The sequence below is a fragment of the Leguminivora glycinivorella genome, chromosome 3 (assembly GCF_023078275.1).
Source record: "Leguminivora glycinivorella isolate SPB_JAAS2020 chromosome 3, LegGlyc_1.1, whole genome shotgun sequence".
Lineage (NCBI taxonomy): Eukaryota > Metazoa > Arthropoda > Insecta > Lepidoptera > Tortricidae > Leguminivora > Leguminivora glycinivorella.
Window position 1 is genome coordinate 11,790,514 of NC_062973.1, and position 25,023 is coordinate 11,815,536.

Consider the following 25,023-nt stretch of genomic DNA (forward strand, 5'->3'; position numbering starts at 1 on the left):
TAGGATCAAATGAGCCCAGCAAAACGTTAGGCTTAGGCTGGCACCCTGAGTCTGACGAGCTGTATTTTCCGATAGGGAAGATAGTCTCTAAGGGAAATACCAAGCGCGACATGCTTTCAGTGATTGCTCAGATTTTCGATCCATTAGGGCTTCTATCTCCGTTCGTAATCACCATGAAAATGCTACTGCAGCGGCTGTGGCTTCAGAAGGTTTCATGGGAGGACGAACTGTCTCCAGAGATCACCACGCAATGGGTAGAACTCTTGGAAGGATTGCTGGCACTGAATAACGTTAGAGTCCCTCGTCATGTTATTTGCAGCTCACACGTTGCCTTTGATCTGCACATTTTCTCAGATGCATCTGAACGCGCGGACGGCGCTTGTGTCTACGTGCGTAGTGTAGACAAGGAAGGTCAGGTGTTAGTTAGGTTGTTGATTGCGAAAAGTCGAGTTAGTCCAATCAAGCCTACAACCATACCTAGACTCGAACTGTGTGGAGCTCTCGTTAGTGCTCATCTGTATGAAAAGGTCACGTCTTCACTTCGAGATCAGGCCAGAAGCACGACTTTTTGGACTGACTCAACGATTGTGTTAGGTTGGCTCAAGATGATGCCGAGTAGGTTGCAACCCTTCGTGAGAAACCGAGTGTCAGACATTTTAGAAATCACCGGCAGTTGTTCTTGGAGGCATGTTCCAACAGATCAAAACCCCGCGGATTTAATTTCCCGTGGAACGCATGCTAGCGTTATTGACTCGTTAGACATGTGGTGGTCGGGTCCTAGTTTTTTACAACAGGACTCGTCTCAGTGGCCGTCGAATCCTGCCACAAAACAATGCAATGAGCTACCTGAAACCCGCGTTGAGGTTTCCTTGCACGTCAACGAAAGTCAAGAGACTCAAGAGTCATTCATAAATTTCAACCGATTTTCCAACCTGTCACGGCTCATTCGTGTTATTGCGTACGCTCTGCGCTTCATTACGAACTGTCGTAAAAGTATAACGTCTACGTCGTCGACGTACCTCAATCACGACGAACTAAATACCTCATTGAAATTGATTACCAAATGTAGCCAGGTCGAATCATTTCCTGAGTATGAAGTTTTAGCTAAAAAACAAAGTTTAACTAAAAAGAGTAAACTTTTAAAATTCAACCCATTCCTAGATAGCGATAATTTAATGCGCGTGGGAGGCCGTCTTTCCAATTCTGAATTTACGTATGATAAAAAACATCCCATTATTTTACAGTCCACACATCGATTTACCAAATTATTATTCAGTTATGAACATAAGAGGCTTCTGCATGCACCGCCTCAGATGTTGTTATCAACGATTAAAGAGACCTACTGGCCCATAGGGGGTCGTAACTTGGCAAAAGCTTGCTACCATCAGTGCATACGATGCACAATCATGAAAGGAGAAACAAAGGCTCCATTGATGGGTAATTTGCCGAGTTCTCGGGTATCACCTGGAGGCTATCCGTTTAGGAATGTGGGCGTGGACTACGCAGGTCCACTTATGGCAGCCAGCCGCCAAGGTCGTGGTTGCACATTGGTCAAAGTTTATGTTGCCGTTTTCATATGCCTCACAACCAAGGCAATACATTTAGAATTGGTGGGAGATTTAACTAGTAAAACTTACTTGTTAGCACTGTCTCGGTTCATGTCTCGACGCGGACAGCCAGACAACATTTATTCCGATAACGGCACTGCATTCGTCGGAGCTTATAATGAAATCACCAAGTTTCTTAGGGATAACTGCAACTCATTGGCTGAAACTTTGGCAAGTGAAAAGACTAAATTTCACTTTCTTCCTGCTTACGCACCTCACTTCGGAGGCATTTGGGAGGCCGGTGTTAAGTCTGTCAAATATCATTTGCAACGAGTGTTGGGCAATTGTAACTTAACTTATGAACAGCTTAACTCTACACTCATCAGCATCGAAGCACTTCTGAACTCCCGGCCACTAACACCTCTGTCATCACACCCGGATGATCTCTCAGCGCTCACACCTGGACATTTCCTTGTCGGACGTTCACTCACGTCATTGCCGGTACACGACCTGCGAGATCACACATATCAGCATCTTTCACGATTCCACCGAATTGAACAGCTCCGTCAACATTTCTGGGCTCGGTGGACAAAGGAGTATATCCCAGAACTGCAGCATCGAATCAAGTGGAGACTCAACCAAGATTCCCTGCAGAATAACACCCTCGTTGTCTTGAAGGAAGACAACCTGCCTCCGTTGAAATGGCGACTTGGACGCATTATAGCCACTCACCCTGGTAAAGATGGCATATCTCGAGTGGCTGATGTGAAGACATCTGGAGGAGTCGTTCGACGGGCTTTCAGCAAGATATGTCCGCTTCCTGTGGCTACCGAATCTGCTTGAAAGGCTTCCTTTCAACCCCGGGGGCATGTTAAAATTTTAACTCATTTAAGTCCTCGTCCATGTCACCGATACGCAAGATTGCTGCGACTCTGACGCAGGCGCTTTTTTAATTTTAAGTCAAGTCATGTACGTGTCACTTTTAGACATTATACGTTGGTTAAGAGAGCGAGCCGTTTCAATTTTTTCCCTACTCCTGTAGTAATACTCCAATACATACAGTAATATCGTTATCGTAGCTATAAATATATATCAATATATCGATAGACAGCGTTTTTTCGCATTGGCGCGATAGAGAGAGCTAGCTACGATAACGTAACGATATATTATTATAGTAAGCGGTCGTGACATTGGCTAGGTACCCTCTAAGCTAACTAATAAAATAAAGTCTAACATAAAAAAGAGCTAAATAGGTTTCAGATGTTTACTTTTGTACTATGAAATAAATGTAATATGAAACGACCTTTTTGGAACTTAAGAGTTGCTACTTAAATATTTATTATAAGTAATACTTAATTCTTAAAGAAGAGCTTGTTAGGAACATACACTATCCTTTTATTTAACATCAAGAGTAAGTGCCTAATTACGTACCTGTGCAATTATCTATCGAAGAGTGAATAAATTCCCATACATTCCACGACTTCTTTCCGAATCGACTATATAGAAAGCATCAAATAATTATGGCCAACAGACACAAAATATCGCAACATGCAGCATTTATGGCAAGAAAAGATTATTACTACATATTTTGCCACTTTTTTATTTGTATATATTTTCCACCACAGAAACCATTGCGTATTCAGAACTCTTGAGAGGCGTGCGTGGAGACGAAGTCCACACGTAGAGGCGCTTATATGATTTTTTTTTTTAATTTTAAGGGGTACACCGAGCGGATGCTGTCATAGCAGTGCATTGGCAGTGTGGATGACTGGACATCAGATTCTACTAGTAGTGTAGGTTCAGATCCTAACGGCTGCGCCAAGTAAAGCGGGTGGCATATTACTCATAAAACGAGATCAATGATTGTCTCATTTATATTGTATATGTGGGTAGGGGGAAAAAAATATTGAAAGTAGTGATGACTACTTACCACCAGTGAGTGGCTAAAATTTTATAATTAGTACCTATACATGATTTTTGGGACTTCCGGTTCGAACGCCATCTTAGCGGTATCGTGTCGTGAATAATTTCTCCTTTTTTTGCTCATTAATGTTGTTTAAAGCGTAATATCGATAGCTTATTATGCAGTAAACTAATGTTATAGTGAGAAGCTGATAAAGAACTAATCTCGAAACGCGTTTAGCCATTTTTTTCTCGTCAACGGCCGATAGTCCACGTGCCCTTGTAAAATCTAGCTATCAATTTACAAGTGTCAACTACCGAACACTGTCGCACTTGCCGTACCAAAATCAATAACAATTTGCTTATATTACCTTGACACTGGCAAAATAATTTTTAAATTCGAATATATTCCTTTAATTAGATTTGTAATTTTGGCTTTTTAGGAGGCCATTATGTTGATGGCCAACATAAAAATACATTTTTACCAGAAAAGCAGAAATTTTATGAGGGTATTTTTCCTTATCCTTACGCTGCCTGAGCTTAAAATATGGATTTAATAACACATTTACCTTAAGCAATGGTCAGAAAAGAAACTTTTACAGGAAGATTGATTAGTAGGTAAGTTTGGCACTAGTGAGTTACTGTGTAAGTTTGCAATCCACTTTTGCACCTTCAAGAGACAACATTTGGTTACTGACGGTGCACGGTGCTTTGCTGGCCAGTTTTTATATTGGTAACATTAAAATAATCAAATAGTTAAAAGTCTCATGTAACATTGAGGCCCTGAGAAAATACTTACAAGTTCAGAAATTCCTACGAGTAAAGAAAAACTGGTGGCAATTGAAGTTTGAGTTGCGATATTTTCTATTAAATTTAAATACTTATTATATCTTGTCCAAACTACTGTATCCATTAAATTTGACCACTTCTGATATTATCATTGTTCAGTATGCGACTAACGTACGCTTGCATGTGTGTGTGTGGCTGCGCCCACCACGATACCTGTACGCCAATAAACCAGTGCATAACTAGCTACCGGTTGTTTCACTTGTGTCCACCTACGTATCTAACAGTGGCGACGAATACCCACATTTAGGAAAAAAAAAACATGTCTTCTGGATTATTTGGAATTTTGACCAGTTTTGACCACAATGAACATGAGTGGAAGACTTACAAAAGCCGTCTGACACAGTGGTTTGTGGCAAACGACATCACCGATGTGACAGACACAACCGGAACAAAACGCAGAGCTATATTGCTAAGTGCACTCACGGAGGGTACGTACAGACTCGCTGCGGATTTGGTTTTACCAAAGGATGTACAAACGGTGCCCTACGACGATATCATAACAAGTTTGGATACTCATTTCAACCCTAAGAGAGTAGGGTTCAGCGAGAGACACAATTTCTACGCAGCGGTACAACGACAAGGCGAAACGCACTCACAGTGGGCCGCGAGACTTCGTGGCCTGACGTCGCTTTGTGCCTTCAAGAATGTGGAGGAAACGCTGCTCGATCGCTTTATTATGGGAATGAGGGCTTGTTATGAAAAAGAAAAGCTGTACGCTCAGGATCTGACTGGCCTTACGCTTGGCAAAGCTGTGGAATACGCCGAAAATGTTGCCACCGCGCGCGCAGCTGCCACCGCTAGCGCGAGCGGAGCGGGCGCCGCCGCCACCGCCGCGGGCGCCGCGACGCTGGACCCGCTATTAAAGATATCGCGCAGTACTAGTGCCCATAAGGGACAGGCCGCGGCTAAGTCTAGCCGTTTAGCGAAGCCTAAGTGTACCACATGCGGATATACCAACCACAAGACCGCGGAGTGTCAGTACAGTGATTATGTGTGTAAGAAGTGTAACGTTAAAGGCCATCTACGTAGGGTGTGTCCGTCAAAAGTGAACTACGTAGACAATGGAGCCGACGACGAGGACTTCGGAGACGATGGTGAGGTATTTGTTATACGTTCGTTGCGGGGAGAGCCAATGGTAGGCACTGTAACTATTCGCGAAACAAAGTTAAATTTTGAGATAGATACCGGTGCAGCCGTAACGGTTATATCTAATGATATTTATAATTTATATTTTAAAGATGTGCCATTAGGTCCGTTGCGAAGGAAGCTGGTTACGTATAATGGTGATAACATTGCTTGTGTAGGCGTTGTGCGCTTGCCTGTGTGCTACGACGACTGTACACATTCGATAGACATACATGTTGTACGAGACGGCGGAGTGTCTCTTCTAGGTAGGGATTTTATATCAGCCTTTGAATTGCAACTCGTACGAGTTAACCATTGTCACCAACTGTCTTCAGTTGAACAGCTACAAACAAAATTTCCTAAATTATTTTCAAGTTCATTAGGCTGTTTTAATAAACATAAAGTCAGACTGAGGCTCAAAGATAACGCTAAACCAGTTTTTGTTAAAGCGCGGCCTATCGCATTCGCATTGCGCGATAAGGTAAACAAAGAAATCGACCGGCTAGTGCAGTTAGGTATTTTAAAACCCGTGCCCCACGCCGAGTATGCTTCACCTATAGTCCCGGTGTTAAAACGGAATGGCAGTGTTCGACTGTGTGCTGATTATTCTGTTACCATTAATAAGCAATTGATAGTCGACCAGTATCCCTTGCCGACAGCAAAAGAATTATTTGCTAAGTTGTATGGAGGCGTTAAGTTTACAAAACTCGACTTATCAATGGCTTACAACCAATTTGTTTTAGATGATGAGTCGCAGCCGTACATGCATAAATACATCTCGGGGGCTATATATGTATACGCGGCTTGTGTTCGGTCTAGCGAGCGCGCCGGCCGTGTTCCAGCGCGCCATGGAGGGCGTGCTGGCCGGCATGGAGGGCGTGCTGTGCCTGCTCGACGACGTGCTGGTCACGGGCCGCGACGACGACGAGCACGCGCGCAGGCTCAACGCTGTGCTCGAAAGGTTACAAGACGCAGGATTGACATTGCAACAGGAAAAGTGTGACTTTTATAAAAATAAAGTTAGCTACTTGGGCTATGTTATAGACAAGGACGGGTTACATAAGTCACCCGATAAGGTCGAGGCAATAATAAATGCTCCCGTTCCGAATAACGTTAGCGAGCTCCAATCATTTTTGGGGTTGGTAAATTATTATAGGAACTTTGTACCGAATGCATCGTCAATCCTGGGTCCGCTTTATGACCTTTTAAAAAAGGGGTCTAAATGGCAGTGGGAGGATGCACATCACAACGCTTATATAAGTATTAAAAAAAATATAGCATCAGATCGGGTTTTAGCTCACTTTAATCCGGGGGCCAAGCTATTTTTGACTGTCGATGCAGGACCCCGGGGTCTTGGCGCGATTTTATCTCAACTTGACCCCGGAGGCCTCGAGAGGCCGATTTCTTTTGCCTCGAGGACATTGTCGATTGCCGAAACGCGTTATTCTCAGCTCCAAAAAGAAGCTACTGCTATTATTTTTGGTGTGCGTCGCTTCCACCAATATTTGTATGGAAGATCAGAGCCGTTCGTCCTCCGCACGGACCACAAACCCCTTATATCGATTTTTGGACCTTATAAGGGTATTCCAGAGGTGACAGCAAATCGACTTCAAAGATACGCAATATTTTTAAGCGCGTATAATTATAGTATTGAATATGTGCGAAGTGCTGACAACAGCGCTGATTTTTTGTCGCGCGCCAGCCTCCGGCGCCGGCGCCGACACCTGCACAGGCCCTAACGGGCGAGCGCGCGGGCGCGCGGGGCGCGGGCGCGGCCCCTCCGCAGGAATGTGCTGACGGCGCGGAACCGTGCGATCGAGCCGCTTACGTGCATTTCGTTATCAGTGGTAGTCTGCCTGTCACCTTCACGGACGTTTGCAAAGAAACCGGTAATGACGTTATTTTAGTTAAAGTACGTAAATATATAATGGAGGGATGGCCAAACAAAGTTAACGATTTACAAATTAAGCCTTATCACTTATGTCGAACGCAGCTGTCGTATGAAAATGGATGCATTATGAGGGGCCATAAGGTTGTAATTCCAGAGACGTTACGTGGAAAAGTATTATCAGAGCTCCATAAATCTCATCTAGGTATAGTGAAGACTAAGGCCGAAGTTAGGTCTAGATTTTGGTTCCCGGGCGTTGATGAAGCTGTTGAACGAATGATAGGGTCTTGCGATATTTGTATACAAATGCGACCAGCGCCAGCCCGAGCCGAGCCCGCGCCCTGGGCCCCGCCTAAGGAAGCTTGCAGTCGTGTTCACGCCGACTTCCTGGGCCCGATAAATGGTCGAATGTACCTAGTGCTGGTGGATGCGTTTTCTAAGTGGCCAGAAGTTTATGATATGTCTAACACAACTACATCCACTGCCACGATTGAAAAAATGTACGAATTTATGTCAAGGTTCGGTATACCGCTAACTTTGGTAACGGATAATGGCACAGCTTTTTGTTCACAAGAATTTCAAGCTTTTTGCAAACTTAATGGCATAAAGCATATGACGTCACCACCATACCATCCAGCGAGTAATGGTATGGCTGAGTCATATATAAAGGTCGTAAAACGGGGTATACGGTCTAGTCTTATGACAAGTACTAATGTCAAACAAGCAAAATTAGCACTTTTAAAGTATTTGTTTGATTACCGTAATTCGAAACATACTACCACTGGGTTTTCTCCCGCGCAATTAGTCTATGGACGTAAAATGAGGTCACGTATAGACCTCTTATCCCCACCCTCACCGCCGCCCTCGTCCGCGGCTCCACTGTCTGATAATGCCAATGTTCAGTGCTCACAGGACAATACTAATGTATCTAACCGTAAAAAATTCGCAATTGGCTCATTTGTACTATATACAAAAAATGTAAACAATGATAAAATCATGTGGTGTAAAGGAACGGTACAAAAACGAATAGGACGCGTAATGTATTTAATTAAAGACTGGGATTCTCAAATATGTTATCGCAAACACATAAACCAATTAGCATTGTATAAGGGTCATATAGGAGATGCTAATGTATGGGACTACGACGATCACGATAAACTTACACACTCACCTGCCTCGACGTCTACGCCGACACCAGTACATGCGCCGCCGTCGCCGCCGCCGTCGCTGCCGCCGCCATCGCGGTCGCCGCCATCGCCGCCGCCGCCGCCATCGCCGCCATCGCGGTCGCCGCCGCCGCCGCCGCCGCCGCCGCTAACGCAGTCGCCGCCGCCGACACCACAATCGTTGATGTTGCCACCGCCCGACCAGAATGCATCAGACCGTACTCACCCCATGGAGGAGGAAGAGTACGACGAAGACGAGGAAGCGGAGGAAGAGTTTCATGAGGCAGAGTCAGAATCAGAATCAGATGATGAACCGCCAACAGGCAAGGCACGGAGAGTGATGCGTCCCCGTCCCAGAGTAAATTATAAAAAATACTTTTAGGCTTTAGCATTACAATTAGGTTAAAGATTAATACTGTAATAGGTGGAGGGATGTTCAGTATGCGACTAACGTACGCTTGCATGTGTGTGTGTGGCTGCGCCCACCACGATACCTGTACGCCAATAAACCAGTGCATAACTAGCTACCGGTTGTTTCACTTGTGTCCACCTACGTATCTAACAATCATCATACAGAAATAAGAAACTATTCGAGAGAAAATTGGTTCCACCATCTACAAGGTACAAAACAAGTGCCAAATGTAGACCACGAAAGTGGAACGTTTCGCCGGCGAGATATTGAAATCGCCTAGTGCGGTCTAAACAACGCAATATCCCCTCTAGTGCCCGCCTAAATGAATTTTCCGACCGAAATAATCACTTCTGGGTACATATTTGCGGAGGCCGGAGCTGAACAGAATACACTTTTTAAGGGGATAAAGTCTTTATTGAGTTTTAAACAAAGTAAAGAAGGTCATTTTTAGATATTACTTGCATTGGGCTAGGCGTCTTTTACCGTAAATAAGATTTTGTTATTGTGAATTTAATTAAAAGTTCATTTCAAATGCAATAAGTTCCCAACATGGATGTAGGTCGTTTGTAAAATATATTGTGACGATTCCAATTTATTACATTTGTAACAATCATTATGATTATGACTTAATCATCACTTATATTATTAACACATGGAGGATAATTACGATTCATTATTAATTTATTCACTATATTATCCATATTCTCCCGAAATCAATTTTACTACTGCATATGAAATATTCTGAATATTGAAATACTGCATGCTATAAAAAAATATTTCAAAAACAAGAACTCGACTGCTGGAAATGCGCTCTAAAAAGTAAAAAATAAGTTGATAGAATGAAGAATCTTTATTTGAAATTATTCCACATAAAATATTATAAATGTGTCATAATCATAATTTAGAAATTATAATTTATATTTACAGAATTATTCAAAGGATATCTGATATTACGATATCATATGTAATTACGTGACACCTTCATAAACTTTAAGATGAAGTGGCATATATGTCTTTCAGGCATGTATGTAATGTCGCAGCATGACGGCTGCGGATGATGGAATGTCAAGTATGGAAATGGTCTATATTTGAGTATGTTTGACTGCGATACAGCGTCTAGTCTGTTATTTATATGACCCGAACAGCTGTTAAATGGATTAGTTCCTGCCGTTCCTGGCTGGTTAAGATGACATCAATGACAGACGTGGTGAGTTGGCATCCTTTTTTAATTTTTTTTTAAAGAACCTTTATAAAAATTACATATCGGCCCTGTAGTCAGATTTGAATTGGAAAGTATCGCAGTCAACTGCACTGCAGTCCTTTAAATATTTTCAGATATATTTCTTTAATGACGCTCCAGTCTGAGCCTCGACATGTACAAGTGCAAATATAGATGCAAAAGTGCATGATGAATTTATCAATTAATTCATTCATAATTTCTCCTTGCACTTTTGCTGCTGATAGTACATACACCTCAATAGACATGATGCCAATGCTTGTAAGACTCATTTAAAGATATGTCGAGTTCAACAGGTAGTGGTAAATTATGTTATCACCCTGTGGCATCAAGCAACTCATTAGCGCTAAGTATACCTGTTACTCAGGTAAATATTAATAAATATTTTTCAGTACAGATGGTCGTTTTTTTACGCACTAGTTCGAGAAGTTGTTCATTATATGCCAGGTCGAAACTTCGGAGGCTCATCTGTACTGAAAAACGTCGTACGATACACGTGCGAAAAGGAAATTCGTAACTCGTGTCGATTTAAAACATTCTCTTCGGTCGTGTCTTCATTTATCGCCACTCGTTTCGAACTTCCTTTTTTACGCACTTGTATCGTAATATACTAACAGGAAAGAACACAAACAACACAAACTTTGATAACCGCGATCCCAATCTTCCAGTAGTGTATAGATACGTTTATAATATGGAGCAGACAAACAAGTTCACCAACCTTTTTCAAGAGCCTTCGCTCTCTGTAGCTCTTCTGTATTAGCGCGATAGATAACTACGATACAGTAACAAATTGTGCTTACGCCAACGCCAATGCTTGTGCCAACGTCACAAACGCTTGTTTGTGACGTTGGCTAAGTACTCTGGTCACCAAACAATGTCCCTGTGATTTCTGTGCATGTTTTTATTGGGTTTTGAAGCGCTGGTGGCCTAGCGGTAAGAGCGTGCGACTTTCAATCCGGAGGTCGTGGGTTCGAACCCCGGCTCGTACCAATGAGTTTTTCCAAACTTATGTGCGAAATGTCATTTGATATTTGCCAGTCGCTTTTCGGTGAAGGAAAACATCGTGAGGAAACCGGACTAATTCCAATAAGGCCTAGTTACCCTTCGGGTTGGAAGGTCAGATGGCAGTCGCTTTCGTAAAACTAGTGCCTATGCCAAATCTTGGGATTAGTTGTCGCAGCGGACCCCAGGCTCTCATGAGCCGCGGCAAACGCCGGGATAACGCAAGGAGGATGATGTTTTTATTGGGTATCCCTAAAAAAGCATGAGCAACAATTACATAGGGCAGAAATAAAATTCAGCCAGTAGAGAGCCGTGCGTGTAAAATAATAGTTGCGAATAAGTACAGTCAGTATTAAAAGTACAAAACAGTTGGTTATCTGTAGGTATTAAAAGAAAAATGTTAATACCTACATAAGATAAGATGATCCCAATCATGAAGTCCGGCAATGTCGCATCATTTGACCCGAAGTAACTTCCGACACGTGTCCTCAATTAGGCCGTTAGACTTCATACCATTCTCCTCAGATTCATCTCCAAAGAAAATAACAATTCAGGAACTTATATTACACTTATATGAGAGTACGATCATCGACATAATTAATTGCATCAAGCAATAATTTAAGAGACTTGAGTTTCCTAAGCGCTCCCCACAAATGACTGGGGTAAATTTAATTCGCCCTTTCTGTAATTTATTGTTTCGGTTCGAGAGCGGAACTCTATAAATATGTAAATAGTGGGCCAATGCGGGTTCCGCATAAACCTAACTCGAAAAGTCAATAGAATCAAGGCAAGTAAAGTAGGTTCTCGGCTGCGCGTTTCAAGTGTAGGGCTGAAAATTTACTTGGTCGTATTTGTGCAAAGCGTAAAAGACGTCCCGTGTGGTGACGGGTTAAGAATTTACCCATCCCTTTTCATCCCCTGGGCATCGTAGAAGTCAACTTTGGGATATGGGTTCAATTGTGGCGTCAGGCGAGAGGCTAGTAACCTGTTACTAATATGTCACAATAGGCTACTAGACTCATATCGAATTTGGCACAATGAACGATTGTCTTCTGTAGTATTTAACATAAAAAAACAATAAGTATGTATAGATTTTGGACATTAAAAGTGTATGGTGACTACGTATTCTCGATTTAAAATGTGTGTAATTTTTTATTTATTTTGGCCATCGAAAACGCTGTCAGCGATATAGTGACATCATCGAATTCGAACCTTACTGCATGTCAAAACAATGACTGACATATTGAACTTTATGCCTTCATATTTAATAAATTATAAGAAAAAAAACCGCCGCCTTTGGGGTTCTGGTGAAAGCTACTTGCGAATGTTGGATTATGTAGAAATGTAAATTAAATAGTTTAATTATTTGATGGCAACACAAATGAATATACGTACACCGTTAAGGTTTGAGGAGTTTCCTCAATTTCTCATGAATCCGATTGTAAGAAATCGAAACTTGACAAAATTTGACTTGAAAACTCAATATTCTTAACAAACATAACTAAATAAATGTCACTGTTCTGAACTTAAATGCATGCTATTCTTATAAAAATACCAAAGTCACTATAAGTGTGCCGTTCAGATTTAAGGAGTTCCGTTCTGATCTTCATCAGCAGTTCCACTGCACCAAATGTCACTGTTCTGGACGTAAGTGCATGCTGTTCTTATAAAAATACCAAAGTCACTATAAGCGTGCCGTTCAGATTTGAGGAGTTCCGTTCTGACCATCATCAGCAGTTCCACTCCACCAAATGTCACTGTTCCGTACGTAAATGCATGCTAAACACAAAAATCACTATATGTGTGCCTTTCAGATTTGAGGAGTTCCCTCGACTTCTCCAAGATCCCATCATCAGAACTGTTCTGAGAAAAATGGGACCAATCTGTATGCATATAAAATTTATAATAATTTCAAAATCGGTCCAGTAACGACGGAGATATCGTGGAACAAACATAAAAAAAACATACAGACGAATTGAGAACCACCTTCCTTGAGAGATTTGAGGCGGCGGTTAAAAAGTCAGAAAATGTCGTTTTCGAGTAGAATTACCTGATTCACAGATACCTAGTCTATAGATACCTCATAGATACCTAATCTAGATTAACATGACAGTTGTTTTCGCCTGATTACGTAAAAGTAGGTATAGTTTAAAAATATTTTTTTCACCATACCAACTAATAAAGGCTTACTTTGCTATTCGAAAACAGATAGCAAAATTGCATTTTATTCTCAAGCTAGCTTGTAGAATTTACCTATAAATGATGATTTTGAATCATAAAAATCTAATAATGGATTTGATTTAATTTGATGTTTTAGAGTCAGTATTTTGTTCGTGTTGGTGTGGTGAAAACTATTGCTGTTTTTAAGTCATAATATGGTAATATTTTATTTAGGTTAATTGGACAGTACTTAATCGTATAAGACAGACTTTAAAAAAGGGTCAAGTAGCCTATTGCGTTTTCTTTGAATCCTTTAATTACTATAACTACTATAAGATTTGTACATACATGTAAAAATACATGGAATACAATTTTCGGGAAATGAAAGCTTTGTGAGTATGTTTGCATTCGTTTTTAAACGGCTTAAACGAATGCAAACATACTCATAAAGCTATAGCTAGCTATGTTACGTGGAAAAAGCTTTCGAAAAATAATGAAACAATAAATGTTTTCCCGTTTAGTTCAGTTATCCATATGAAATAGTTTTTAGGCTTCGCTTTTTTTTCGCCAATTACGCTTGTACTGTTAAAAGAGAAAACTTTATAAGGTTTCTTTTTTATTATTTAGTAGGTACACTAACGAACGTTAAAAATATTCATTTCCGGAAATTCCGGTAAATATACCTACTGTTAAAAGAGAACAAGTTTCTACCCAAGCAACCCAAGGAACGTACAATTTTTTTAATTCCGTGTAAGTCAATCATAATCGATATTGTCGCTTGATTCATAAAATCTGGTAGGTTCTGTATTTGGGAATTAAGTTTTGGCGCGTTAATTAATAGTTATTTGTACTTACTTCATTATACTTTTGTATGGGCAAAAAAGTATATTACGAATTATATGTATACCTACACTCCTTTCTTGTGATTATGGGTTAAAAATGTCACCACCCTCTTTCCTCCCGTGTGTGTCGTAGAAGTCGACTGTGAATCCATTGTGATGTGGGCAATGGGCTGGCAACTTGTCACTGCAATGCAACAGTTTCGTTTTCATTCAACTCCGCTAAGACTGGCACAGAAACTTGAGCAGTTCATGTGCTCTGACTACCCCATTTGGGAATACAGGCGTGAGTTTATTTATGTATATAACATAACTACATTAATCACGGCACCTAAGTTGCAAAAAGTAGGTTAAATTTTGTGCGTAGGAAAAGTGCGGTAAATCATGATTACGTGTGTCAAATTAGAGATGACGCGGCGGCAGTGGGCCGTAAACTGTGCTTGGGTATATCATACACAATATTTCATCCCCATTACTGTCACACGCTATTTTGGCGGAGCTTTATTCGACTTGTCAAAACTGACGTTTGATGTTGATTCTCACCGCATACAGTCACTTGTTAAAATTAAACAAGTCACTTCAAGGTCAGGCAACACGGTAAGATAATCAAAAGAAACTAGTGTAGTAATAGTATAAGAAAGTAGATGTTTGTATTACTTACTAGTACTTACTACGTTTTGGTACAGTTGATCGGATCAAGACTTCGCAGTATCAACGTGCACGTGAGTCATGTGACAGTTAATGTAAGTTGAATAAGACCTCAGATTCACATACCATGTAGTTAGGAGGTTGAATATCTAACGAAACAAAAAGTTACACCATCATCCTTTCAACTGACATATTAGTATTGTCCCGGATCTGTAATAAGTTCACATTTTTGACACATTTGTTTTGAAGTATGTTGCGATGTGGCTAAGACGTATCGTTTGCCAAATCTAACGATTACCTAATTTTGAATTGGTTGAATCGATGTATAAGGAGGCGCTTAAACAAATATACGTTTTCTATCAACTCACTGAAATGTCATTTGAATCGAAATTACAGACTCTGCCACAGCACTAGTTTAAAAATAAAAATGAATTATTTGTTCAATTAATTAATACTTAAAAAAAACAACAATCGTTTATGAAAATAACCTACTTACAAAATAAAACTTAAAGAAATAAACTAAAACTACCTAAAAATAAAACTTAAAATAATAAACTAAAACTACCTAAAAATAAAACCTAAAATAATAAACCTTGCCCACGTGGCAAGGTACCCATCACGCAGGCAGCATTCCCGCGCTGTATTGCGATTGCAATCTTTTGCGCGAGAAAACTGCCCGCGCGAGGGTCCCCCGTTGACTCCCTCAACCGCCTGCCCAGTTCTCTGCAGAGCCCGCGCGCACCGCCACCCCACGGACCGAGTGTCTCGACACCAAAAGCTACAAATTCGTAATTGGTGCCGAGACAGCTATATTTATTTCTTTTAAAACGCTCTCGGGCGTCAGCCGCCGCCTCGGCATTTTTAGTGGTGGCTGAAATGTAGGACGCTGCCAGCGTATCGGTGCAGGTAGCGTCCCATACCAGCGCACGGCCCATCCTCCAGGGAATCAACGACATCCCATCAGGGCGCTTGCCGTCGTCCCGCGCGATCTGGGGTTCTAAAGCAGCTGGGACGCCGGCGCTGACGAGCGATCGCCTTAAGATGTCGTTGACTGCCGCGTGACGGGACAGCCGACCGGCGCCCGAAGAGCAGGATAGTCCGTGGTGCCCGAGACGATCAACTGCGGCCCCGCAAGAGGTGCAGCTGTGGTCAACACACACATCAGCCCCAACTCGGAGTCCTGCTGCGATTCGGAGGGTTTGCGGGTCGATGAATGTGCCTGTGTTTGGTGATGGGTATGCATGTAACCATTGTCCAGACTCGGGCCGGGACACTGCCAGGAGCCTTGCGCGGTCTTTACCCGAGGACGTATGGAGTAGCGCTTTCAGGACAGTATCACAGGCTATGTTATCCCAAGCTCTCTGCCCTTTAGGTCCGGAAGGTATTTTTAAGTTTAGTCCAGCTACCCAGGCATCCTTGGCCTCCTCCATGCACGTGATCTCCCAGTTTGATGCCGCTGGGGCATTGAGGATTTTACCTGCGAGATCAGACGTGCTATGGATTGAGGACAAGAATGCCGGCAGAGCGACACTAGATATTTTGCGTGTTCCTAAACCGCCGAACCTAATGGGCAAAGACGCCTGAGTCCATGACTGGTCACTGAAGCGAACATTAAGAATTGATTCAACTTGTGCCTTAAGGAGACTGTCAATAGGTTGAACCAGATTTGAGAATTTCCAGATCGAGCAGCAACGAAGCAAATATGTAAATTTGGGAACCATCAAGCAAAATTTCAAAATAAATAACGCCGAATGACTACTAATTTTCACCAAATGATCTGAGTTAAAACGAAATTTGGAAATAGATTTTGCCAATATAGATGGAATAGCTTCATCGAAAATAGGGGACCCGAGTAGATGGAGATTGTCCTTTGATAGAATTTTAATATTTGGTGCTAAATTTGAAAAACTTTGAAGTGTCTGGGACGCTAAAGAGGAATTACAATTTTCGGAAATGTATAATTCACATTTATCAAAGTTAAGTTTTAGGCCAATGTCGCTAAACTTTTGTATAACTACGGATAAATCCGTTAGAACGGATTGAGTGTCTCCGCCGATGGTGCCATCGTCCAAGTACCAAACGTTCAGCTTGGATGTAAGATTGTGAATAACTGAGTTAATAGCAAGGCTAAAAATGGCGGGGCCTAAAGGGTCGCCCTGTTGGCATCCCACGGCAGAAAGAATTTCGCTATCCTTATAAACTAATTTCGAAGGACCATGATAACATTTGAGTAGAAAGTTGTAAATTTCTGGCACGTGATTTTTGATTACACTAAGCAAGGTATCTCTGTTGACGGAGTTAAATGCATTTTTCACATCTATTTTTAAAAGAACTTGACATGCATCTAATTGGACAAAGGTACGCATGGCGTGCACGGCGGCTTCGCAGCCTCCACGGGTTCCAAAACCGACTTGCACGGGCTCGAAGAGTTTTTGTAGCTTAGCTCGTGTATGCCGCACGCACACTTTTGCGGCTAGCCGCCGGAATGTGGAACCAACAGCAATGGGGCGCACTCCACCATCCTTCTTTGATAGGGCTATAAGGTTAGCTCCGTAAATTATGGCAGTCACATCTTGGCACACATCTCCTGCGAGCATAAGATTTATTAGTTTTGTCAGGCTTTGGGATAGTTGTTCGCCGGCTACACCAGTGCCATGACTAGTAAGATCTATGAGGTGTTGGGCGGAGATACCATCCAATCCTGAAGCCGACCCTTTAGAGAAAGATGATAAAGCTGACATGATGTCTGTGCTTGTGGCGAGTAGACAATCCGAAGTATCTGTGGGAGAATCAGCGAAGATTGGGGTGGAAGGGCCTGGAGGATGTTTAGCTTGTAAAGCGGCCGTTGTTTCTGGAGTGTCAGGGGCTAGAGAGTCGGTTGAAAAAGGAGCCGTGCAGCTCCTTTAAGGTCGCCGTCATGCACTTTGTCTTCAACTTTTTTGCATATATTATAGTTCCGGTCTTGGCGGTTTGGACAGGCGACCGTGATAGAAGGCAAAACAGAAGCACGGATGTTGTTTTTAATTTTTTGTGTAAGACTAATATTGTCATTATTTCTAGACACGTGTAAAATTTTGAATGAAAAAGTGAACAGTTCACGCCAGGAATCTAAGTTATTATAATTTATGCATTTGTCTATAATACCAGCTAGTGCTTCCGCCACTGCAGATCTGGCACCACGTGGAATGCGTTTTATTAAAGGAGTTGTCAGTTTAAGCTTGCCGAGAAATGTATGGAGAGGAATTTCAGGCTGAGGAGGTGTGGATGAGCAGAGTGTTGTTTGGGGACTCGGAGCGAGAGGAACCAGACACACGCGAACATGGTGGATCCGAGTCTGATGTATGTGAAGGCCCTTTGGTGTAGTGAAACATTTCCTACACACGCAGCATTCCATTTACAGATCAGTTAATAATATAATAAAGCAATACTACTAGAAAAACATAGGTAACATAACTAAGTACACTAATAAGAAAAAAGGAAACTTACAGTATAAGTATGAAAGGTATAAAAATAAATAATATGTAGCACAATAATTGACCAAACGGCTCGTTCAACGGATGTAGGGTCTATTTCGTCCAAGGTAGGTTGGCTCCGAGTGAGGAGTAGGAAATGAGTGAGATTGCCACTCTTCTTACTGGTCGCCTTTAGGGTGGCAAAAATGCACTTGCACTGTAATTTACTTGGTAATCACATCATGTCCACAATCACATCATCTACATGTATTTCATAAAACCACTGAAAATTGTCTGAAAATCATGTTGTTTATACAAAATTTTCATTTTCAAAATGAATGATAAATGACATAATAAGTAAATCCTGCGTGATAAATGAATATCGTAAAATACTCACTATTATCACTAATGAAGATCCGCAAAAATGTATGTGTTAGATTATGTTTAAAGTTGAAAGATTTCATTTAAAATTTCATTAGGTTGCGCGAGTTTACGTTTTGTGAACGCTGTCATGTGTCAAAAAGAGGTTCTTACAGCTCTGGGACAATAGTTACGTTAGGGTCTTTTGGAAGGTTTCCAATTGAGAAAAGGATAAATGGAATATGTATTATGAATTTATGGCGTCATGAAACTGCTCTAGTTGTCTCAATTCCAATTATATTCTATTGGCACAAAACAAAACATTCCAGAAGTATTAGGGAGCAGGGAGCTAAAAATGATCCTCTAAACGAAACGAACTGGCACTATGAAGCATAGCGTAATTGAAACATACCGGATATTAAGACAATATTCCCTCCTATCTTCCTTAATCTCGTATCCTATCATATTATTAGGAAAAGAATCCTTATATGGACCCGTGCAAGTGTAGGTATTCAATATTCATATTGGGTTTAATACATTATCAGAAGGGTTAGCCAAGGTGCAAGAGTTTGTGCCGTGGCGAATTATACGGTCACTCTTTATCACTCTTCGATATATTAGTACGACGAGGATACAATGTAATCGTTTCGGTTGGAAGTGATTGGCATTTTGGCTAGTCACCTAGCCGTAGCCGAATGGCAATTATCGACGCCAGACGCCGACAGAAATGCAGCCTGGCTCTGTCAGGCCAATACGCAAGAGTGCTAGAGATAGATAGCTACGAAACAAATATTAACCTGAGCGTTTGTGCATTTTCCTCCAATTTAAACTGCATGCATATATAGTATGTATTACTATGTATGTATGTATACGTTTGTATATCTCTGGTGGTTAAAGGACCGCTCTCATAAGAGGGCTTTAGGCTTAAGTCTCCGCACTATCGCCTAATGCGGATTGGAGAGATGACATACACTGTGTGCAAAATCTCAGGATTACGGTTACGAAGATGCCTTTGGAGTTTAGTGAAGACGAGACAAAGAGCCATGATTAGTTACTTACATTTTTATCGCCGCTAAAACATCATCTTCTTTGCATTACCCTGGTATTTGCAACGGCTCATATCCTGAGGTCCACCTTTGCAACGAATGCCGAGAAATGACGGCACTAGGTTTACAAATGCGACAAGTGCGACAACCATCTGACCTTCCAGAACAAAGGCACAAATAAAGCCTTACCGTGACTAGTCTGGCCTTCTAGCATACTTTAGCAGTGCATTTACTTATATATTTCTGTCTAAAATGTATCGTTGTAAAGAAACATCAACACAATGATTTATTGAGCTTACTTTAATAAAGTTGATGCTTAAACATAAAATTGTTGTTATATTTAAATGAGCTTAAATGTGTACATTGTACATTGTAGAGGTACAAAAAGTTAATATTTAGGTACAACACTTTCTCAGGATCTTGTTTAGTACTTTCAGCGGTCTTGAAGCTCAAAGGGTTCAAGGGTTTTAATTTTAAAATAAAATCAGTAACTTTGTGAATAACGCTATTTATTAATGTATTATGATACATAAATGTTACTTAGCTAGGTCCATTGACCTTCCATTTGGAGAAAATTTCAAGAATATTTTACTTGAGACGTTTTTTTTTATAATTGTATCCCTTTTATAAAAGTTCGGTACCCCTAGTATGCTTGCTTTAAAGAAAGTAAATGTGAATAGATATATTTTGCATAAAATATTCAGTGAAATGTTCTTTATAAGTGGTGAATACATTCTATATATATACGTACCAACATACGATTATTGATGTGTTCAAATATAATTGTTTATTATGCTATAGTAGAAGGTATACTTAGTCAGCACGAAAGAGACTGCCAAAATGAACACATACCATGTGAAAATTATAATTATGACTCACCTTTGTTAAGTACTTTATGTTAAGTTACGTTATCCCCATTTATTTGATGACGAGACTTACTACACATCAGTTACTGTTATTAGGTACACTTTTGATTTGATTTTTCAAAGAGAGCGTGCATGAACTAAAGCTGATGGTGGACGCTTGCGTATGCGTATTAACGCGAAGTGTAAGGGCTGATTTAAAAATTAGACTACGCGAGATCTCGCTTGCGGGTTTTGTTATTATGCAGAATATGATGAACGAAAAGCGGAATGGAATGTAACCTTAATGGTCTTAACGTATCTAAAATCGCATGCAAGGTTCTCGCGCCATCTAAACGAACCTTCAATACCAATTATGATTTAGATGTAGGCTACAAGATAACAGGCTCCGTAGCCGAATGGCATTTCTGCGACGCATAACGCCACCGAAACGCCGCAGAAATGTAGTCTGGCTCTGTCGCGCCAATACGCAAGAGTGATAGAGATAGATAGCTACGAAAGAGATATTATCGTGAGAGTTTCGTGAGAGTTTGTGCATTCAGCTTCGCACACAGATTCTCCGACGCGCTCGGTCCTATAATTATAAGCTTGAACTAGGCCGCATCAGGTCCTTATTAATCAACATGTCAATTATGTCGCATTTGACACTGCCAATATCCTGGAAGTCTCGTATTTCATCTTAATCCCCTTATTCATAAACGCGCTCTAAAGTTATCAAGCCGATAATAGTTATTTGTTATACAAGGGGGCAAAGTTGTATTTTAACGCCGAGTGTGGAATTGAAAAACGAGCAAGTGAAAGGATTCTATAGTTGAACCACGAGCGAAGCGAGTGGTTCGAGAATAGAATCCTGAACTTGCGAGATTTTTATCACACGAGAAGTAAAATACATTTGCACCCGAGTGTAACACAAAACTTTTCCCCTCAGTATAGCGAGGAAACTACAGCGCAAAAAATGCGTTTATCACTGCTTCCAGTAGTTTCACAGGTGGTAAATCATCTTTATTACTAGATTCACCTACTTTTGTCAATTTTAAAGCAGTTAATTTGATTTTATTCAAGGTCAAATTACTTTACCCACTAGTGGATAAAATACGTTTTTACCCGCTGGTATTAAAGGACAAAACACGTGTTTCCGAGCTAGTGAGGGGAAAAATTCGTTTGTCCCTTTTCGACGTATTGGTGTGATAGAAAAGGACAAACTTTATCGGCTTGATGACTTAAGAGTACGTTTATGAATAAGGGGGCTAGAATATATCGACATAAACATTATACGGAGGCTAGAATCCTGGAATGATGTAAGTTTGGAACTGTCCTCTGTTTCTGTAGGTTTCTCTTGAAAGGAGTTAGTTTTATTCAGAAAGCCCTGCAAAACGACCATAACCTAGTAGAACAACGTTTTTAACTATAACAAAGCTGTATCTATTTTGTTTCGTTCGATCAAATTTAAATGATTGGTGTTTTAAATAATTAATTGAAATACTTTTGTATACTTAATCCATTCATTCATATATTTTGTAAACTACGTCAGCAAACGAATACGAATTACATAATTATATACAGGGTGTAGCACAACATCCAGGGCTAAAGTAAATATATATATTTTTAATTACGTTTTCCCCTCACTGGCTCGGAAACACGTGTTTTATCCTTTAATACCAGCGGGTAAAAACGCATTTTATCCACTAGTGGATAAAGTAATTTGACCTTGAATATAGTCAAATTTTGTGCTTTAAAATTAATAAAAGTGGGTGAATCTAGTGATGAAGATGGTTTACCACCTGTGGAACTACTGGAAGCAGTGATAAACGCGTTTTTTTTGCGTTGTACTTTTACTCCTCGCTATAGTGAGGGGTTCAACTAAAAATTTTTCGTGTTACACAACTAGGGTGTAAATGTATTTTCCGTCTCCGTCGTGTGTTGAAAAACTCGCAAGTTCAGGGATTCTATTCTCGGAATTTTTTTTCATTCCAACCCCAACGTGTGATATCGCTTTTTTGATAATATTAATATTTTCGCTCGTGGTTCAACTATAAAATTCTTTCACTTGCTCGTTTTTCAATTTCACACTCGGCGTTAAAATACAACTTGGCACCGTTGTATAACAAATAACTATTCTATTCCTGTCAATGAATAGATAATACTTACAAGTAGATACGTCAACACGTTACATAAAATAAAAACGGTATAAGTTATAGCGATGAAGTTTTCTATGGATACCAATGGGTTGAAATAACAGTTAGGGCCGGTTGCACCAAGCTGTCTGTCACCGTTAAAGCATTCGTTAAATTTTATTGTATGGGAAGTTCCATAGACCTGTGCGACGTGACGATGATGTGTCTGTCAAATGTGGTTGATGCAACTGGCCCTTAGTCATAAATAGTTTCGATTAGCATTATATCCTGTACGTATGCTTATATATACACTAATTTGCATTATTAAAATTATTCGATGTAAAGTGGATATTATTCTAACATAATTAAGCTCTGCTTGCTATATACACCGTGTAACTATTGAACACCACCAAACTTCAGCATGCGATAGCAATTATAATAATGTAAAGTAAGTCCAGGGACGGTGACACTTTGGGCGCCGCAGACCACAGGGGCCAGTGATCTGGACTTTTCTCTGGTCACAAACTTGGTGATAATTCTGGAACAAAAAATACATGATAATTAAAAAAAATATTAATAAATAACGCATAATGAATAACAATTGCCATAATGATTGTAGCAAACTCTGAACCACGTCTGAATTATTATTTAAGGTTGTAAAAAACGAATCATTCTACACACCGCCGCGGTCCCGGGTTCGAATCCCGGTAAGGGCATTTACATGTGTGATGAACACAGATATTTGTTCCTGAGTCATAGATGTTTTCTATGTATATAAGTATTTGTATATTATATGTATCGTTGTCTAAGTACCTGCAACACAAGCCATCGAGCTTACCGTGGGACTCAGTCAATCTGTGTAAGAAAGTCCTATAATATTTATTTATTTATTATTCTTAATCGGGCGCTCATTTTTGTGACTAACTTCACCATACGTTAGCGTTTTTTGAGCGTCGACATCTTAACGTGCTCCCACACTGGCTGTTATATAACGTTATATAACAGCCAGTGTTGGAGCACCATTACTACGAAAAATGTCATCGCTCCGCTGTTACAGAGTTGACTAGACGAGACTAGATGCACGAGAGACGATAAAGTCGGGTGACTGTAAATCGAAGCTTTCATTTGAAAAAATGTAAACGCTTTGTAGGTATTTCTGCTACCACCAGAATAGTTTCATTACTTCACTAGCTCAACGACCCAAAAAGGATCTTGGCCTCCGACACAAGAGATCGCCACTCTGCCCTATCCTGCGCCACGTAACTTACCCAAATTCTGCATTTGATGTTGGCTCAGCACGACCACGTAGTCATTAGACACGTCCTTCACGTACTCTTCAGAACTGGTGTCTACCTCCGTATCTGTACGACATAAATAAACGTATTAACATAGGTTTGCCCGAATTACTGTTATAAGAATCAAACAGACCAGTTCGAACGTCACGCTGATATCAGAATGATGTTTGAAATAGTTTGAATCCAATTTGAATCACATTATTTAGGTACTAATCGTGCGTCTCGCGTGCCTTGCATCAATGTATGCATACAGTGTGTGCGTACTACGGACACACCTCGGACACTGGCGATCAAATATTTTGAAAGAGGCGCATTCCTAGCACACAGTCTTAGCTCGTGTAGGTGAACGCGTACTATGCTTGTATGAGTGAAATATGACAGGTCGACTGTTCGTGTTTTTGACAGGCGGTAACTGTGAGGTAACCGAGAGGGGATGGGTGGTACTTTATTATACTGTGCTACGGGTGATAAATTAAACCAGACATACAATTCATTAGTGTTATCATTAATTGAGAGGTGTTTTAAGTTACTCTTAATTTTCCTATAAATATTTTTTTGGGTTAAATTGTGGCGTAGGCGAGAGGCTGGCAACCTGTCAATGCAATGTCACAGTTTCATTTTCTTTCAACCCCTTACTTGCCAAGAGTGGCACTAAAACTTACGTTTAATTTTATTTTATAGTTTATTTAGTAGTTTCATGTGCTAGATTTAAGCAGATAACTACCTTTGCTTTTTTCAATAGGGTGATCAAATGTGCGTTAGTATTTTTAAATGTATGCATGTTGTGTTTATGTATGTTATACATTAAGCATGTATTTAATTTTAGTATAAACTACATAAGATTCATTGTAATAACTGTTGGTAAACCTTTAAATAAAATAAAATAAAAAAATTAAGTAGTTTCATGTGCTCTGCCTACCTCTTCATGGGATACAGGCGTGATTTTATGTATGTATGTATGTATGTATTTACTTACTTACTTACTTATTTTTTTAAATATTATCCGCGGCAATGAATTGTAAAGATGGTTGCGATGATAGGCAATGACAACTATCAATGAGCGTTTAACGTAAGTATGTTTGCATTACATTGCGGGTCGAATTCTTTTGAATGGAATT

The 25,023-nt window shown here is 40.5% G+C and overlaps 2 protein-coding genes across 3 annotated transcripts in view; one reads left to right on the forward strand and one right to left on the reverse strand.

Moving 5' to 3' along the window:
• The first annotated feature begins 5,253 nt into the window (after positions 1-5,253).
• LOC125224907 (WASH complex subunit 3-like) lies at positions 5,254-9,002 on the forward strand. Its single transcript, XM_048128413.1, has 2 exons — positions 5,254-5,392; positions 8,215-9,002. Exons 1-2 carry the CDS (start codon positions 5,360-5,362, stop codon positions 8,857-8,859), a joined length of 678 nt encoding a protein of 225 aa, XP_047984370.1. The 5' UTR covers positions 5,254-5,359; the 3' UTR covers positions 8,860-9,002.
• Positions 9,003-22,517: 13,515 nt separating this feature from the next.
• The window catches only part of LOC125224863 (protein amalgam-like), a 71,454-nt gene continuing 68,948 nt past the window's right edge, over positions 22,518-25,023 (reverse strand). For both annotated transcript variants that reach the window (XM_048128359.1, XM_048128360.1), the window contains 2 exons: positions 23,879-23,971; positions 22,518-23,148 (listed from right to left, as the gene is read on the reverse strand). In XM_048128359.1, the coding sequence (XP_047984316.1) occupies positions 23,129-23,148; positions 23,879-23,971 (113 nt within the window). In that variant the 3' untranslated portion in view covers positions 22,518-23,128. The remainder of the gene's footprint in view (positions 23,149-23,878; positions 23,972-25,023) is intronic.

Excerpts from the sequence above, each read along its gene's own strand:
- LOC125224907 (XM_048128413.1), top strand. The coding sequence starts at position 5,360 with ATGGAGCCGACGACGAGGACTTCGGAGACGATG. Across the intron at positions 5,393-8,214 it reads CGAGGACTTCGGAGACGATG|TGCTCACAGGACAATACTAA; the intron begins GTGAGGTATTTG and ends GCCAATGTTCAG.